This window comes from Electrona antarctica (genome assembly GCF_951216825.1).
Source record: "Electrona antarctica genome assembly, contig: scaffold_208, whole genome shotgun sequence".
NCBI classification, from domain to species: Eukaryota; Metazoa; Chordata; class Actinopteri; order Myctophiformes; family Myctophidae; genus Electrona; species Electrona antarctica.
Genome location: NW_027638179.1, coordinates 92,885 through 111,636, shown reverse-complemented (window position 1 = coordinate 111,636; position 18,752 = coordinate 92,885). Strand labels below are relative to the sequence as shown.

At 45.6% G+C, this 18,752-nt stretch overlaps 1 protein-coding gene across 1 annotated transcript in view; it reads right to left on the bottom strand.

The window, feature by feature from the left end:
* Nucleotides 1-18,752, bottom strand: part of LOC306918325 (neural-cadherin-like) — a gene marked incomplete at its 5' end in the record, with an annotated part of 151,343 nt that overhangs the window by 116,741 nt on the left and 15,850 nt on the right. The window contains 2 exons of the mRNA XM_079531212.1: nucleotides 4,916-5,130; nucleotides 17,096-17,379. Coding sequence (XP_079387338.1) covers nucleotides 4,916-5,130; nucleotides 17,096-17,379 — 499 coding nt within the window. The remainder of the gene's footprint in view (nucleotides 1-4,915; nucleotides 5,131-17,095; nucleotides 17,380-18,752) is intronic.

Below are 18,752 nucleotides of genomic sequence, written 5' to 3'. Positions count from 1 at the left end.
GTTTTTGGGCAGCCGCTGAGGGTCCCTGGGGAATTTCTCGCTGAGCCTTCTGCCCCTTGGTCCGCTGCAGCTCATCGTTCTGCCGGTCGGGACGCTGCAAGAACTTTTGCCCCGTTCCCCGCACATCACTGCCTTCCCCGCTCCTACATCCCGAAGGACCTGATGGCGGCCCGCTATGTGTTCATCCGTCACGATGCCCACCGTTCTCCACTGCAGGCTCCCTACGATGGGCCCTTCCGAGTCCTCGAAGCGGGGGCCAAGTACTTTGTGGTAGACATGGGGGGTAATAAAGAGCAGATTTCAGTGGATCGTCTTAAACCTGCTCATGTGGTCCGAGACGAGCCGGTGGAGCTGGCGCAGCCCCCACGCCGGGGTCGTCCACCCAAGTCTGCCCCTGTCCCGTCCCCCCCATCCGTGGCTACCCCTGTTGTTCCACCGACGAAGCCTCGTCGTCGACGTGGACGACCTCCTGCCCCTGCCCCTACCCCTGCCCCTTCCACATTCCCTGCGACTGTGAAATACAGCCGGTATGGCCGCATGGTCAGACCTCCTGAAAGACACTAGAGACACTGTGTTGGGGGGTTGTATAATGATGTTTTGCACTGCAGGTCAATTCTGAAGGTTCGGGGGGGGCCTGTGTGGTGAACACTAGATAGGGTCTCTCACCTCAGATTGAGCACTGGCTGGGTGGTAACGGGAGGATGTAGGAAGTGATAAAGGGAAGTGATGTACCTGTGTATTGTTGTTGTTTGTTTGTTGGAAGTAAAGTTCAGAGACTCACATTCTCCGTCTGCTCGTCCTCAACTTCCACAGTATTTTATCATGAACATTAGTTAGGACCAATTATAGGAAGAGAAGTTGAAAAGTGGTGAAGTGGTCCTTTAATGCTCACATGAGAGCTATGAAATGAAAGACTAAGCATTTGGGAATTATGAAATATGTACTGTATTTGGGACGAAGAGAAACAGACCTAATTTAACGCTCTGCTTCGCTTCGCTTCTCTCTCTCTCTCTCTCTCTCTCTCTCTCTCTCTCTCTCTCTCTCTCTCTCTCTCTCTCTCTCTCTCTCTCTCTCTCTCTCTCTCTCTCTCTCTCTCTCTCTCTCTCTCTCTCTCTCTCTCTGCACACAACGTACAGTACATGAATGTAAGCAATATATTGCTTAGCTGGGCATACAGTATACTGGTGGAATATTGTGATTGATTGTGTGTACAAATTATTAATTCATCAGTCGGATAGTCTCAAACACTAACGAATGCCTGTGTTATAACTTACATCGTTATAATGGATTATACCTACAGCTACCTATATTCACAGTAGCTGTCATAATGTTACCTCCTCAACGTCGGGTCCGGGGTAGGGATGGGTATCGAGGATTTTAATACCCAAGCATGTTCAGTTCTGTACCCGGTACCCAAGTGTTATGACCCTGGGTCATACAGTATGTGTAGTTTTCTTTCTTCCCTCTTTGCGTGTGCATGTGTGTGTGTGCGCGTGCGTGTGTGTGTGTGCGTGTGCGCGTGTGTGTGTACTCAGTCACTCAGTCAATTACTTCACTCTGCAATGCGAGACCCAGCGCAAGGCAATAAAGGCATCTATTGGTCACAGCTGAAATTAATTGCAGATTTACAGCTGATTCAACTCTTTGGTTGTAATTTGTATGCCGTATCTACATGATACCACCACCACACTGTGAAGCTGTTGAGGGCTGATTACACCACGTTGCATGTTATTATGATGTCCATAGAGTTTAAGCACGGAGCAGCGCACATTCGGCCAACCTTAATCCAGTCGCCAACCTTAACGCACGGTCGCCAACCTTAATGCATGTTCGCCAACATTAATCCGGTTGAACTAACGGGAGGTGGAACCATGTCCACCCCGCCTTGGCGGCTGGCTCCTCTCACTGTCACCGGGTACAGTACAGATCACACTATATAATGAAATATAATGAAATATGGGTCAGGATTGGGGAGTCTGACGGCGGGGAAAACCATAGGTGCACAGTGCACACTGCCCGGGACCGATGTTGCTCGTGTTGGAGCCGAGCCGCGCGAGTCTGTGTGTTCACTGCGCAGTGGCAGCAGCAGCGACACACACAGCGCAGCCTACTGGTCATGTGCCATGCATGCTTACTAATAAGACTTGATTATTTTATTGTTTGTTTGGTGTTTTAACTTGATGAGGGGAAGGGGAGATTGTAATCAAGCCTGTAACCCCCGTTACTATACGCCCGTTACCAGATTACACATTTTGAAATGTACTCTAAGACGTTTAGTTACAGTTAAGGTGGTCGCACACTGGATACGTTTTTCGGAAAACCGACGGGAAAACGCGTCCAGTGTGTGCAGGGACCTTTACCGTTTTTTTTACTCTGATTACATAACGGCGTTACATGTGATCCGTTACTTCCCAACCCTGCTTGGCATCCTATCATATGCTTTCTGCAGATCTACAAAGACACAATACAGCTCCCTCTGACTCTCTCTGAACTTCTCTGTCAACATCCTCAAAGCAAATATTGCATCTGTAGTGCTCTTCCTTGGCATGAAACCATACTGATGCTCAGAAATGTTCACCTCGGCCTGGGCCATGGCTCAGTGGTCCAGGCACCTTGGCTGGTAATCCAGTCTGGCAGTGTGCCGCGGGTTCGACTCCCGATCCCGACGGCCTTTACTGCATGTCTTCCACCCATCTCTCTCAGCATTTCCTGTCAGCCTACTGTCTGTCCCTCCATAAAAAATATAAAATAAAGGCGAAAGCCACAAAAAAACACAATAAAAAAAGAAAATAAATGTTCACCTCTGCCCTTAGTCTAGCTTCCACTACTCTTTCCCATAACTTCATTGTATGGCTCATCAGCTTTATTCCTCTGTAGTACTGCCACCTCTCCTAGACACTTCCATACCTCTGCGGGTATATCATCGGGACCAAATGCTTTTCCACACTTCATTCTCTTCAAGGCCTTCCTCATTTTGTCCTCACTAATCTTTGCAACTTACTGGTTCACCACGGTTACCTCTTCTAATCTTTGTTCTCTCTCGTTTTCCTCATTCATTAACTCTTCAAAGTATTCTTTCCATCTTGCATCCCACTTCCTGCACCTGTCAATACATTTCCAGCTACATTTCCATCTTAACCCATATACTGCCTCCTGCTGGATGCAGAGCCAACCGCAGACTGCCGAGCCGGTTTCAATGCAGCACACGCTGGACTCATATCCTGTCTGGGGCGTCCATCTTTAATGCTAAATAAATAGCGTCAATGCTAGCGAGCTAAAATTAAGCCATCCTTGCTCTAGAAAGTATATAATATACAATACACAATACAGAATCCCTTTACAACAGGAGCTTTCTATTGCTCCACAAGTGACAGGCAGGCATGTAGCCTGTAGTAACAAAGAGTGAGCTCAAATCAATACCCTCGTGTCCATATTTCACTCTGATATCTTGTGTGAGGGCACACACCAGTATGTGCTGTTCGTTTTGTATACCAGTCTCACATTGGCAAAACCGCTGTTCAGGTGGTATGCGGCTCCATCTTCCCATTTCCACACGCAGTCTATGAGCGGACAACCGAAACCGTGTAAAGGTTATCCTCAAGTGAGTTTCGGGCATTTCCATCAGCAGTGAACAGTTTTCCTCTTGGCACCCTGTCAGGCTTTGGAAAAGTCTATAAAGGCAACATACAGTTTCAGCTTCTTTCTGACACAATGTTCAATTATAAGCCTAAGTGCCACAATGTGCTCCATGCAGCTTCTTCTAGGTTGAGCTCTTGCCTGCTCTCGGAATGGCTTATACTGTACCAGCACATCAGTCTGTTATTAAGCACATAGTCATATACTTTTGCTGCATCTCCCTGTGCTCTGGTCTACTCTCTTCAGTCTCCTTATCTACTTTCCTTCCAGATGACACTCTCTCGTACCACCAGTCTCCCTGGTCACATTAGCTGTAGTTGTCCAGTCATCTGGGAGTGCCTCTTGACCACCCAGAGCCTGTCTCAACTCCTCCCTGAAAACACTCCTTTTTTATCTTCCACCATTGGTCCTCTGCTGCCTTTGTCCTCTTCATCTTCCTCACCACCAGGGTCATCCTACCTACACACCACCATGTTGTCTGGCTACACTCTTCACCTACGACTACTTTGTAGTCACCAGCTCAGTGGCCTTGTGCTTAGAGTGTCCGCCCTGAGACTGGGAGGTCGGGGTTCAATCCCCGGCCGAGTCATACCAAAGACTCTAAAAAATGGGACCCAGTGCCTCCCTGCTTGACACTCAGCATCAAGGGTTGGATTGGGGGTAAGTCCCTGCGACATACTAGCGTCATGTCCAGGGGGTGTACTTGTACATCAAGCTGCCTCACGCTACAGAAACAGGAGATAGGCTCCTGCCCTATGGGCCTCATGGCTACAGAAACAGGAGATAGGCTCCTGCCCTATGGGCCTCATGGCTCGGCAAGGCTACTTACTTTACTCCTTCAGATGACATCGTTGATACAAGACGTAGTCTACCTGTATGCTCCTATACCTCCGCTCTTATAAGTCACCCTGTGTTCTTGCTTCTTCTGGAAGAAAGTATTCAATACAGCAAATTCCATTCTCTTTGCAAAGTCTACCACCATCTGTCCTTCTGCGTTCCTATCCTGGATCTACCACCATCTGTCCTTCTGCGTTCCTATCCTGGATACCAAACTTGCTCCAAACCCCCAGGAACGCGCCCAGGGGGGCGGGCCGGTTCCGGCGTGCCGCCCCACGTCCGAAACGGTTGAGAAATGACAGAGTTAAACAACCATGCTGTTTTCGTGCTCATACCCAGCCAGCCAGCCAGCCAGCTACCCACATTCATAAGTCCGTAAGGGAGTGGTTTGCACCACTCAATAAATAAAAGGTTTTACAACAAACAACTGGGAATGACTGACCTATGGCCATGTAGTCCTCGGCGTCACCGGGCAGCAAAGTGGCGAGGGGGCCGGCGTACAGCAGAAGGCCGTCCTCCTCCTCCGTCATGAACTCTACGGAGAGATGGCTATCGTAGCACGGCCTTACAGGTGGAAACCACGCATAGCCGTTGCCATGGAAACTACGCTTTGTCTGCTGGCACTCCGGACCCTGGAGCTGAGGGGGGCACCGGCACCTGTGCCGCAACAAGAACAGAAAGAAAGAAAGAAAAAAAAGCAGAACTTCAGCTAAAGAATGGGGAGAAATGGGAAAGGTATAAAATGACATTGTTTCCATTTGATAGTTTCTGCTCGCATGAAAATCAGGATTGTGCCGCGGTGGCAGTTTTCCCAAGAGGATGTAAAAAGGTCCAATTTGAAACACAACAGCAGCGCAGAGCAGAAACACCCTGTCAATGCAGGCAAACGGTGGTGGAAGTGCATTTACGTACTTCAGTACAATTTAAGTAAATACTTGGATACTGTAATAGTTTATACTTAATTATAATTTGAACTGCACTATGGTTATTTGAACAATGAATACTTTAGTTACCTGTTACTTGCAAGTTTAGATTATTATCACCTAAAACATTATGTCAACCACTTAAGCCATATTTCGTCACCTTATTAAACTAATTGCCTAAGTCATTTTTTCAAGGTTTTCAGGAAACACAAAAAACTGTGCCAAATGTAGAATATATTATATTTCTTAATTATTTCAATTCCAAAAAATATGAAAAAATATGACTATTGACATACAAATAAAGGTGTATGTCAATCATGTAACATGTAAGGATAAAAATTAATGACTTAGGCCAATATCTGAACATGCCATTTTAACTTAGGCAATTATAAACCTTATTTAGGCCAAATTACTTCTGCAGTAAATTACTTAGGCAAAATGTTTTTATTCCAATTATTTGTAATAGACCATGGTTTAGGGTCAGCCACAGAGTGTTTAAAATAATATCAGAGCACAAAGACATTTGATACTGAATGGGAGTGCATGGGAGTGAATGGGAGGTACTGTTACTATGGGACTGATACTATGGGAGTGAATGGGACTGAATGAGAGGGAATGGGACTGAATGGGAGGGAATGGGACTGAATGAGAGGGAATGGGACTGAATGGGACTGAATGGGAGGGAATGGGACTGAATGAGAGGGAATGGGACTGAATGGGACTGAATGGGAGGTAGTTACTATGGGAGTGAATGGGAGTGAATGGGAGGTACTGTTACTATGGGACTGATACTATGGGAGTGAATTGGACTGAATGGGAGTGAATTGGACTGAATGGGAGTGAATGGGAGGTACTGTTACTATGGGAGTGAATGGGAGTGAATGGGAGTGAATGGGACTGAATGGGAGTGAATGGGATTTAATGGGACTGAATGGGAGTGAATGGGAGTGAATGGGACTGAATGGGAGTGAATGGGAGGTACTGTTACTATGGGACTGATACTATGGGAGTGAATGGGACTGAATAGGAGTGAATTGGATGAATGGGAGTGACAGTTACATAGTAACAGTACCTCCCATTCACTCCCACTCACTCCCATTCACTCCCTTTCACTCTGAATGGGAGTGAATGAGATGAATGGGAGTCCCATAGTAACAGTAGCTCCCATTCACTCCCATGAACTCCCATTCACTCCCATTCAGTCCAGTTCACTCCCATTCACTCCCATTCAGTCCAGTTCACTCCCATAGTAACAGTACCCCCCATTCACTCCCATAGTATCAGTATCAGTGTTTAAAATAATATCAGAGCACAAAGACATTTGATACTGAATGGGAGTGAATGGGAGTAAATGGGACTGAATGGGAGTGAATGGGAGGTACTGTTACTATGGGACTGATACTATGGGAGTGAATGGGACTGAATGAGAGGGAATGGGACTGAATGGGAGTGAATGGGAGGTACTGTTACTATGGGACTGATACTATGGAAGTGAATGGGAGGGAATGGGACTGAATGGGAGTGAATGGGAGGTACTGTTACTATGGGACTGATACTCTGGAAGTGAATGGGAGGGAATGGGACTGAATGGGAGGTAGTTACTATGGGAGTGAATGGGAGTGCATGGGAGGTACTGTTACTATGGGACTGATACTATGGGAGTGAATTGGACTGAATGGGAGTGAATTGGACTGAATGGGAGTGAATGGGAGGTACTGTTACTATGGGAGTGAATGGGAGTGAATGGGAGTGAATGGGAGTGAATGGGAGTGAATGAGACTGAATGGGAGTGAATGGGAGTGAATGGGACTGAATGGGAGTGAATGGGAGGTACTGTTACTATGGGACTGATACTATGGGAGTGAATGGGACTGAATGGGAGTGAATGGGATGAATGGGAGTGACAGTCCCATAGTAACAGTAGCTCCCATTCACTCCCATTCACTCCCATTCAGTCCAGTTCACTCCCATTCACTCCCATAGTAACAGTACCCCCCATTCACTCCCATTCACTCCCATAGTATCAGTCCCATAGTAACAGTACCTCCCATTCACTCTGATTCAGTCCCATTCACTCCAACTCACTTCCATTCACTCCCATTCACTCCCATTCATTCCCATTCACTCCCATTCACTCCAATTCACTCCAATAGTATCAGTCCCATAGTAACAGTACCTCCCATTCACTCTGATTCAGTCCCATTCACTCCAACTCACTTCCATTCATTATATTTCTTAATTATTTCAATTCCAAAAAATATGAAAAAATATGACTATTGACATACAAATAAAGGTGTATGTCAATCATGTAACATGTAAGGATAAAAATTAATGACATAGACCAATATCTGAACATGCCATTTTAACTTAGGCAATTATAAACCTTATTTAGGCCAAATTACTTCTGCAGTAAATTACTTAGGCAAAATGTTTTTATTCCAATTATTTGTAATAGACCATGGTTTAGGGTCAGCCACAGAGTGTTTAAAATAATATCAGAGCACAAAGACATTTGATACTGAATGGGAGTGCATGGGAGTGAATGGGAGGTACTGTTACTATGGGACTGATACTATGGGAGTGAATGGGACTGAATGAGAGGGAATGGGGCTGAATGGGAGGGAATGGGACTGAATGAGAGGGAATGGGACTGAATGGGACTGAATGGGAGGGAATGGGACTGAATGAGAGGGAATGGGACTGAATGGGACTGAATGGGAGGTAGTTACTATGGGAGTGAATGGGAGTGAATGGGAGGTACTGTTACTATGGGACTGATACTATGGGAGTGAATTGGACTGAATGGGAGTGAATTGGACTGAATGGGAGTGAATGGGAGGTACTGTTACTATGGGAGTGAATGGGAGTGAATGGGAGTGAATGGGACTGAATGGGAGTGAATGGGATTTAATGGGACTGAATGGGAGTGAATGGGAGTGAATGGGACTGAATGGGAGTGAATGGGAGGTACTGTTACTATGGGACTGATACTATGGGAGTGAATGGGACTGAATGGGAGTGAATTGGATGAATGGGAGTGACAGTTACATAGTAACAGTACCTCCCATTCACTCCCACTCACTCCCATTCACTCCCTTTCACTCTGAATGGGAGTGAATGAGATGAATGGGAGTCCCATAGTAACAGTAGCTCCCATTCACTCCCATTAACTCCCATTCACTCCCATTCAGTCCAGTTCACTCCCATTCACTCCCATTCAGTCCAGTTCACTCCCATAGTAACAGTACCCCCCATTCACTCCCATAGTATCAGTATCAGTGTTTAAAATAATATCAGAGCACAAAGACATTTGATACTGAATGGGAGTGAATGGGAGTAAATGGGACTGAATGGGAGTGAATGGGAGGTACTGTTACTATGGGACTGATACTATGGGAGTGAATGGGACTGAATGAGAGGGAATGGGACTGAATGGGAGTGAATGGGAGGTACTGTTACTATGGGACTGATACTATGGAAGTGAATGGGAGGGAATGGGACTGAATGGGAGTGAATGGGAGGTACTGTTACTATGGGACTGATACTCTGGAAGTGAATGGGAGGGAATGGGACTGAATGGGAGGTAGTTACTATGGGAGTGAATGGGAGTGCATGGGAGGTACTGTTACTATGGGACTGATACTATGGGAGTGAATTGGACTGAATGGGAGTGAATTGGACTGAATGGGAGTGAATGGGAGGTACTGTTACTATGGGAGTGAATGGGAGTGAATTGGACTGAATGGGAGTGAATGGGAGGTACTGTTACTATGGGAGTGAATGGGAGTGAATGGGAGTGAATGGGAGTGAATGGGAGGTACTGTTACTATGGGACTGATACTATGGGAGTGAATGGGACTGAATGGGAGTGAATGGGATGAATGGGAGTGACAGTCCCATAGTAACAGTAGCTCCCATTCACTCCCATTCACTCCCATTCAGTCCAGTTCACTCCCATTCACTCCCATAGTAACAGTACCCCCCATTCACTCCCATTCACTCCCATAGTATCAGTCCCATAGTAACAGTACCTCCCATTCACTCTGATTCAGTCCCATTCACTCCAACTCACTTCCATTCACTCCCATTCATTCCCATTCACTCCCATTCACTCCAATTCACTCCAATAGTATCAGTCCCATAGTAACAGTAGCTCCCATTCACTCTGATTCAGTCCCATTCACTCCAACTCACTTCCATTCACTCCCATTCACTCCCATTCATTCCCATTCACTCCCATTCACTCCAATTCACTCCAATAGTATCAGTCCCATAGTAACAGTACCTCCCATTCACTCCCATAGTATCAGTCCCATAGTACAGTGCCTCCCATTCACTCCCATTCAGTCCCATTCATTCCCATTCACTCCCATTCATTCCCATTCACTCCCATTCAGTCCCATTCACTCCCATTCACTCCCATTCAGTCCCATTCACTCCCATAGTATCAGTCCCATAGTAACAGTACCTCCCATTCACTCCCATTCTATCAGTCCCATAGTAACAGTACCTCCCATTCACTCCCATTCACTCCCATTCAGTCCCATTCTATCAGTCCCATAGTACAGTACCTCCCATTCACTCCCATTCAGTCCCATTCTATCAGTCCCAAAGTAACAGTACCTCCCATTCACTCCCATTCAGTCCCATTCAGTCCCATTTTGAAAGGTGTGTTAAAATGGCCTAAGTCACATTTTATTATGACTTAGGCAAAATAAAATGGCCTAAGTCTCACTCTTGACATAGGCCATTTTTGAATAGGGTGTAACAGGAAGGCCTTTTACGTTAGGGCTTAGGCGATTTTACCAGAGGTGGCCAGCATCACCAGGAGTTGATTTAGGCCAAAAACTCATTTTCGGCAAAAAATGACTTAGGCCATTAGTTTAATAAGGTGACGATTTTATACTATAGCTATTCAAACATAGCCGACTTACAAGTTCACAACGTGATACAATGCAATGTTGGGGGAAAATAAATTCCACCTCTTCCACCACGACTCGAACTACAACTAACAGGTTGTCAAAGTCCACAGAGGTGTTATCTCTGCACACTGATCTCCTGCATTAGCCACGAAGCTCTGCTGCATATTCAGAATTCAACATTAATTAATCAATTAAGTGTGAACGCGGCGCTAACAGAGCTCCGTTCATTATCTACACAGCTGCCTCGATCGCCTCGGTCCTCTGGAGACGCTCCTGTCTGGCACCGACCACGTCTCTTTTGTTAGAGCTTAATTAATTCCATTTCTCTTACTATTGCATAGTGCCACCGGTCCGCCGCTGCCTGATTTAGTGACTTTGTCCCTCAATCTCTCTCTTCCTCTTCCTCCATCCCTCACTCTCTTAGCTGCTTTTAAAGGTGTTATGGAGGTGTGAGCGACACTGGCTGTCTGATATATTTGACACTGACTCTCCGTTTTACTTGCCGACTTCAATTAGTGGCTGAGTGGCCAGGCGGCGGCTTGCTGCTCAGTTCGCTGCAAATAACTGATGAAAAAGGCTTAACCACTTACCCTATTTTGGCATGCTATCATTGGTGGGGGAAAAAGCACTAAATGTCTTTATATATAAAGAAATCTAAGATATACCAATAATTAAACATTACAAACGTTTGTGAAATTGCATTGTGAGCTTGTAGACCTAGGGCCCCAGCATCCCCGTTTAAAAAGAATTGCCTCCGTAGTCGGAAACAATCATTCCAAGTACAGTTACTGTAACTCAAATCCGTTTTACTAAGACTAGAGGGTTTAAGTGGTTAAGCGGTGGAATAGAGACACTATCACTGTCATGACATGGGGATGAATGGAGGCTTCCCTGACCTTTGTGGAACACATTTATACATGTGGCAATAGTACATATTAGCAATCCCTGCAACTCTGTGTCAAAGTCTACGCACAGCGTGATGAGAAACAACCCTTTCAATCACGCTGGGGGTGGATGGAAACGGACGGGAGAGGCGAGGCAGATCTCATCCCATTCCCCCCGTGCTGATAATGTCAAAGCCATCTATTTTCACGCGGCGTTTCAGGAAGCCTCTCTGTGTATACCCACTATACCCAGGGCTGTTAGGGGAGCTGTTTCTCCCCCAGCGCTGTTTATTCAGAGGAGAGGCTCCCACATGTCAGGAATGCTGATCGGTACTACGGTACGCACAGCGCATCAGGCCCCATCGGTACGTACGCACAGCGCATCAGCCCCCATCGGTACGTCGTACGCACAGCGCATCAGCCCCCATCGGTACGTATGCACAGCGCATCAGGCCCCATCGGTACGTACGCACAGCGCATCAGCCCCCATCGGTACGTACGCACAGCGCATCAGCCCCCATCGGTACGTACGCACAGCACATCAGCCCCCATCGGTACGTACGCACAGCGCATCAGCCCCCATCGGTACTACGGTACGCACAGCACATCAGGCCCATACATACATATCGTCGCTGTCGGGCGGAAACCTTGTATCTTCAACTTTTTGTTTCGATTTTATTTCTTATTCTGTAAATTAATGCCATACGTGTAAGTGTGTTGTGCAAACGTTGCGGAAATAATTGCACTGCAAGCTCCGAACGCAGTGTAAGCTTAGATAGATAGTTCAAAGTTGAGAAGGTGGCACGGTGGCACAGTCGGTATAGTGCTGTCGCCTCACAGCTAGAAGGTCCTGGGTTTGATTCCCGCTGGGGACGCCGTGGGCGCTGGGGGCGTGCTCCCTCCTCCGCGACATCGGTGCCCATACCCGAGGCGGGGTTGGTGAAAGGGCCTTTCTGTGTGGAGTTTGCATGTTCTCCCCGTGTCCCCTAGGGTACGTACCCTCACAAAAAACATACAGTAATCCTGGTCTCTAAACTGCCTCCCCCTGGCCAGCCGGGGCGCCTGATGTAGGGGAAAGGAACTGGTCGGAATAACGTGTTCCTTCCACGCACTACGTCCGGCCAGGGAAACTCCCCCCCTGTCGCGTGAAAAGAAGCAGCTTGTTTTGGACATACTACAAGGTTTCCACCCGACATTGATGATATGCAAACACACTCACACAAACGCTACAACAACTACACTCTTTCATGTGTCACAGGAGAGCAATGCCAATCTCCAATCTAGCAGTGCCAGGGCATGTTTCTCATACCGCTGACTGACAATATCTGATCAGGCTGCAGTTAGGGTCGTTCTGCACAGCATAGACGCGGAGATTGGACTCTTTATATGTAAGGTATTCACATGAGGGGACAAATACTGTATGCTTCTTATGGTGCTGCATAAGGGCTTTTTCAACAGCCTGCATATCAGCCTGTCAATCAGATCAGGAAGAAGAAGAAGAAGAAGAAGAAGCAGAAGAAGAAGAAGAAGAAGAAGAAGAAGAAGAAGAAGAAGAAGAAATATGAAACACCCAAAAGCATAGATAGAACGAATATAAAATGAATGCATATTGTACATAACTTCTAAACAGATTTATACATGTATTATGACACATTCTATAAGATGCATCTCATCTCAAATTCTACAAATCTGATGCCAAATTCCCCCCCCTAGACATTCCCTATTGCACATCCACCATTGCTGCTAGGTGTTTTTTTTCAAATTTCCGATCCTTTTATACAGAAGGTTCAGAGTGTGGGTCTGTACCTTTTAACCGTAATTCTATCTTATCTTTTTTGTCTTCTCTTTTATCTTGTGTACATTACATTGCTGTTGTTGCACAGTCTTGTGGACATGTTGCATCAACATTTCACTGTTTGTATGACTTGATTCTCTGAAAGGGAACCTCCGTCTCACTAACTGCATCTAACCTTGCATGTTCATGACATGTACACAATAACAACCATAAACTCACCTTTCAGACCAATGCAGATAACATCTACAAAAAGGCTTTATCTTCTCAGGAAACTGAGTAGTTTTAATGCCAGTAAACACACCCTGACCATGGTCTATAGATCACTCACTGAGAGTGTTCTCACTTTTAACATCGTGTCCTGGTTTGGGAATCTCTCAGTTAGAGATAAAAACAAGCTCACCCAGGTAGTCAACCAGGCAAGTAAGATCATTGGAGACAAACAATTGCAACTTCAGGACATATACAACTGCTCCATAACCAAAAAAGCAATTCAGATTTACAATGATTCTACCCACCCTCTTCACTCTGAATTTGACTTGTTGCCATCGGGCAGGAGGCTTAGGGCAAAATTAGCTAAAAAGAAGGGTTACAAAACTTTGTTTGTGCTAATACTGCTGTGGACATTTTAAATGTTTAAATAGTCTAATCGCCACTGTTCATGATCACTGTTGTTGTGTTAATGTGAATGCATTTTTGTCTCCACCAGGCCGAAGGCATGGGGAGAGAGTATGTTTTGCACTCCGTCCGTCCGTCCGTCCTTCCTTCCGTTCGTCCGTCCTTCCGTCCGTCCGTTATCAGCTAATCTCCGGCACCGTTGGCCCGATCAATGCCAAACTTTGCACACACACTCCCTGGATGCCAACGATGAACCTCTGCCCCACATTTTCCAGAACGGCCTGTTATAGCGCCACCATGAGGCAGCTTCTCACATTTTTTACCTAAAACTGCACCGATCTGGGTGATACGTTGCATGCACACTCCCTAGAGGCCAAGGACAAACCTTTGACCTGCATTTTCCGCATCTGCCTTTTATAGCGCCACCAGGAGGCCGACTTTTGTAAAACACATTTTTTTATATTACTCCTCCAGATTCTGTCCAAAAATCTCACAAATCGTTACACAGTATCTCTATGGTCATGTGCTCAAGTCGGATCTGTCCCATATTTCATATTCCATCCTAATTGGCTATAATTGGCTTTCACAGTTTGCAAGATTGCCCCGTTTTGAACAAAAGCCTCAAATCATGAACGCAACATGCAATTTACGTGAAATCTTTCACACATTTTCTTAATAGGCTGAGGAATATATCCCACCCTTTTTACATTGGCCTGTTATAGCGCCACCAACAGGTTGATTTTTGCAAAACACATTTTTGGAACAAAATGCCTCAAAAACATGTTTATATTAATCCTAAACATTTTGCCAAACATCTCACACAGTCCTATCCTCCTGGTGGAGACCTGTGCCCAGAAGGGCACTTTTTCTAGTTATATAGTATTTTAATGCACCTATATTGTATTTCTTTTAATGTTTTATTGTTGTAACTGACTGCCGGTGTGCCAAAGACGAATTTCCATTTTATGTCAATTTAATGGACAATAAAGTTTTCTTTATCTTTATCTTTATAAAAAATACGTCTTAACATCCACCAAGTTAACCACAATGAACCCTAGCATCCTGATGCATGTCATCCAATATGCAACATTCTGCAAAACTACCTGATCTTACGGTTGTGAGCTTTTCGCTATTTTGACATACAACAAATTATATTGTGTTTAGGTGGTTAAATTCCCACTCCGTGCTGTGTGTGGATAGTATTCAGTTGGATTCTATAAGAAGCTCAGTTCGCCAGCCTACAGCAGAAGGGGGCGAAGCTGCTGTGCTAATCTCGCTGCCCCATATTTATTTAATCTCAGTATTAAATGCATTCGATCAAATTAGCATGCTGTTTTTTTGTGTGATAATCTCCCTCAGGGGCTCGTGTACTTAGTGAAGGTTCTTATATCGATTGCAGACGTTAAGTCAACATGCAGGCGTATGGCCAAGGTCTCATCTAATAAGATGAATTTGAAAGTACACAATTATTTGCTGCGCAGTATACGTTTAAAATCCCGAAATTCAATATGAGAGTAGTAGATCTAGCATGTTGGGGGACTCTTGAGAACATTTCAGTATCACCATGCGGCTGCATCATTTAGAGACTCTCAGAACATGTTTTCTTATCTACTAAAGAGATAACATGTCCTGTGTGTACTGTGTATATATACAGTTCAGACTCCTCGCTGGAGGCGCTAGGAGTTCTAGATGTTGTCACCAGATACACCCGAGGGTAGGAACGGATAAGACACACAGACCACAGTGAATGTTGAGCCCTGTTGGCTAATATTCTTTGAAGGGGAATACCACTCATTTTAAGCATTGAACTATGTCAATAATATACCTTAGGCTAGAGTTATTGTGTAGAAATAATAATAATAATAATAATAAAAATCACACCCATGTGAAGTAAGTGGTGCAACTCCGTGTGGGGGTTCCCGGGGGAGGGGGGGAGTTCCAGACCCCCAGGAACGCGCCCAGGGGGCAGGGCCGATTCCGGCGTGCCGCCCCGCGTCCGAAATGGTTGAGAAATGACAGAGTTACCGTGTGGCGGTCCCTCTACTGTATACCCTCTACTGTACTGTACTGTACTGGCACTGTACTGTACTGGCACACCCGAAAGGATCATATATACAGTTAATACGTGCGTGTGTTTGTGTGTGCGTTAGGTTGCGCACAGGTGGTGAAAACAACCATGCTGTTTTCGTGCTCATACCCAGATACCCAGCCAGCCACCCACCCACCTACACACATAGCTCATAGCGTGCCACCGAGTGGCGCACTACAAACTTGTAGGTCTGCTATTTTTGAAAAATCGAAGAACGACTGACATAGAAACATAGCTTTTTCAGAAAACTGACAGGATGTAGAAGACATTTTTAGAATCTGATCTCAGGTCAAAATGGGTTAACATAAATACATATATACTCAGTCTCATTTCCCGAAAGGAAAGACTGACCAGAAGCAGGGAAAAAATATTCACGGCCCATAAGAAATAATAACCAGAGGGGGATAATAGAAGCAGATGTATGGATGCCCCCAGCAGCAAATACAACCCTGCATGGGAGCTGGTATTTTCCCTTTTACACCTATAATACATTTAGGTTAAAGGAATTAAGAGATTAGAGATGGCTATTATAGGATTTTATCAATTCCAATTCTGCTTATCGATTCCGGTTCTTACCCATTCCCCGGTAAGTCAAATGTTAGTAAACAAGAATATCTTCATGAGGATGAGGCTGGCAGGGCACTGTGTCAGGCACCCAGAACTTGAGGCAAGTAAATTGACTCTATGGGAGCCAACCCAGGGCAAAGCCAGGAGGGGAAAGAAGCGTACCACCTATGTAGACGTGCTGCGGCGCGACAGCTTGGCTGACAACACTGCAGAGCTCAAGAACCTGATGTTGGATAGGAATTTGTGGAGGGCAGCGATCCAGGAATCCCGAGTTGGTGTTGGCTAGACCTCACTCTCGCAGCAACTAACTAACTAACATTATTAATTAAGTCAGAGAGGCTTATTGTCCGTATCAGCCGGGTGTGGGAGTCTATCCCCATTTCAATGCGCTAGACCTCTGGGAGATGGAATGCTGAGGTGGAGCGCAACACCTACCATCAGCTCCCAGTAGGCTACTTGCATGACATCAAGCCCTGCTACTCATAGGCTGAGTTGGCGAACTTGGCGGTGCCTGGGATCGAACCCATGACCTTGCGGTTGAAAGGTGAGTGCTCTCTACTGACTGAGCAACCACGCGCTACATCCAACCGTGGAAACTCCCTCCTGTCAGGTGAAAATAAGTGACTTATCGGACTCCTCATACATACAGTAGAAGGAAGCATGAGGTCAGTCCGTTGCTCTCCCCAGGTGGGTAGAGGGTGTGTGTGTGTAGCCATTAGATAATTGGCATCGGTTGAAAAATGGGTTAGAATTATTTTTGGGATAAAACATTATGAAGAAAAAACAAAAAATAATAAACTAAACATGGCCCAGCCAGCCCTCCCTACCTGTATCCACTCTGGGTGTCGACGCAGGTCCCTCCGTGGAGGCAGGGATTGACGGGGTACGACGCACACGGCTGGCGGACCAGCTCCCGGGCGGCGCAGCCACACACGGCCGAGGTGGAGGCCGTCAGTGACACCAAGGAGAAGCTGCCGCCGTCCAGCAGGGTGGGCGTGTCGCTGACACTCAGCTGTGTGAGGCAGCCGCCGCCGGCCCGGCAGGCGTCGGCGCCGAGCGCACACTCGTCCACCTGCACCTGGCTCACGTTCACTCGCAGGATGGACTGCAGCTGTCGAGACATCGTTATCTCATCATCACCACATGTGGTGAAATAATAGGCTTACGCACGCGCGCACACACACACACACACACACACACACACACACACACACACACACACACACACACACACACACACACACACACACACACACACACACACACACACACACACACACACACACACACACACACACACACACACATGGGCTGGGTAGACATGGCTTCAAATGAAGTATCACGATAATTTTTTAACTTTTGCCCAAATTACGATTAAAGGAGAATTCCAGTGCTGATAATAACTGTTTTCTTCCATGATCCATCAATGAGTGGTATATGTGGAAGATGACATACAGTACATTACACAGCTCCGACAGTGCAAGGCGGGTTTATCGCTAAATCGGTTGTTTTTATCGCTTGACAATTCTTTAATTTATATCTCTCTCTCTCTATATATATATAGAATATGTCTTCCATACTCTTCGCACTCACAGAGTGTTGTCCCAAATGGGCTGCGGTAAAAGGCAAGTGGCCAATAAATCCCACCTCCATGCTAGACATGGAGTTTTGTTTCCCACTCTACCGCCAGTCGGTCGTTGGCTATAATAACATCAGATTACGGTAAGAAAAGGCTATAATAACATCAGATTACGGTAAGAAAAGGCTATAATAACATCAGATTACGGTAAGAAAAGGCTATAATAACATCAGATTACGGTAAGAAAAGGCTATAATAACATCAGATTACAGTAAGAAAAGGCTATAATAACATCAGATTACGGTAAGAAAAGGCTATAATAACATCAGATTACGGTAAGAAAAGGCTATAATAACATCAGATTACAGTAAGAAAAGGCTATAATAACATCAGATTACGGTAAGAAAAGGCTATAATAACATCAGATTACGGTAAGAAAAGGCTATAATAACATCAGATTACAGTAAGAAAAGGGCTTGTCTGGAATTCCCCTTTAATGGAACGATTATTTAAACAAAGTAAAATGGTGGAAAAAGCAGATCAACATAAGCTTGTGAGCTAGACGAGGGCTTCCGGTTCCTTGTGAGCTAGACTAGGGCTTCCGGTTCCTTGTGAGCTAGACTAGGGCTTCGGGTTCCTTGTGAGCTAGACTAGGGCTTCCGGTTCCTTGTGAGCTAGACTAGGGCTTCCGGTTCCTTTATGTGGATTAAGTAAACTACCTCGACACAACTATTTAGCCTATCCTGTCTCACTGTTTCTTACCCCACAATGTTATGTTATGTTATGTTATGTTATGTTATGTTATGTTATGTTATGTTATGTTATGTTATGTTATGTTATGTTATGTTATGTTATTTGGTTATAATTCTCCCCGTAGGCCCTAGAGGGTATCACCTAAACTAGGT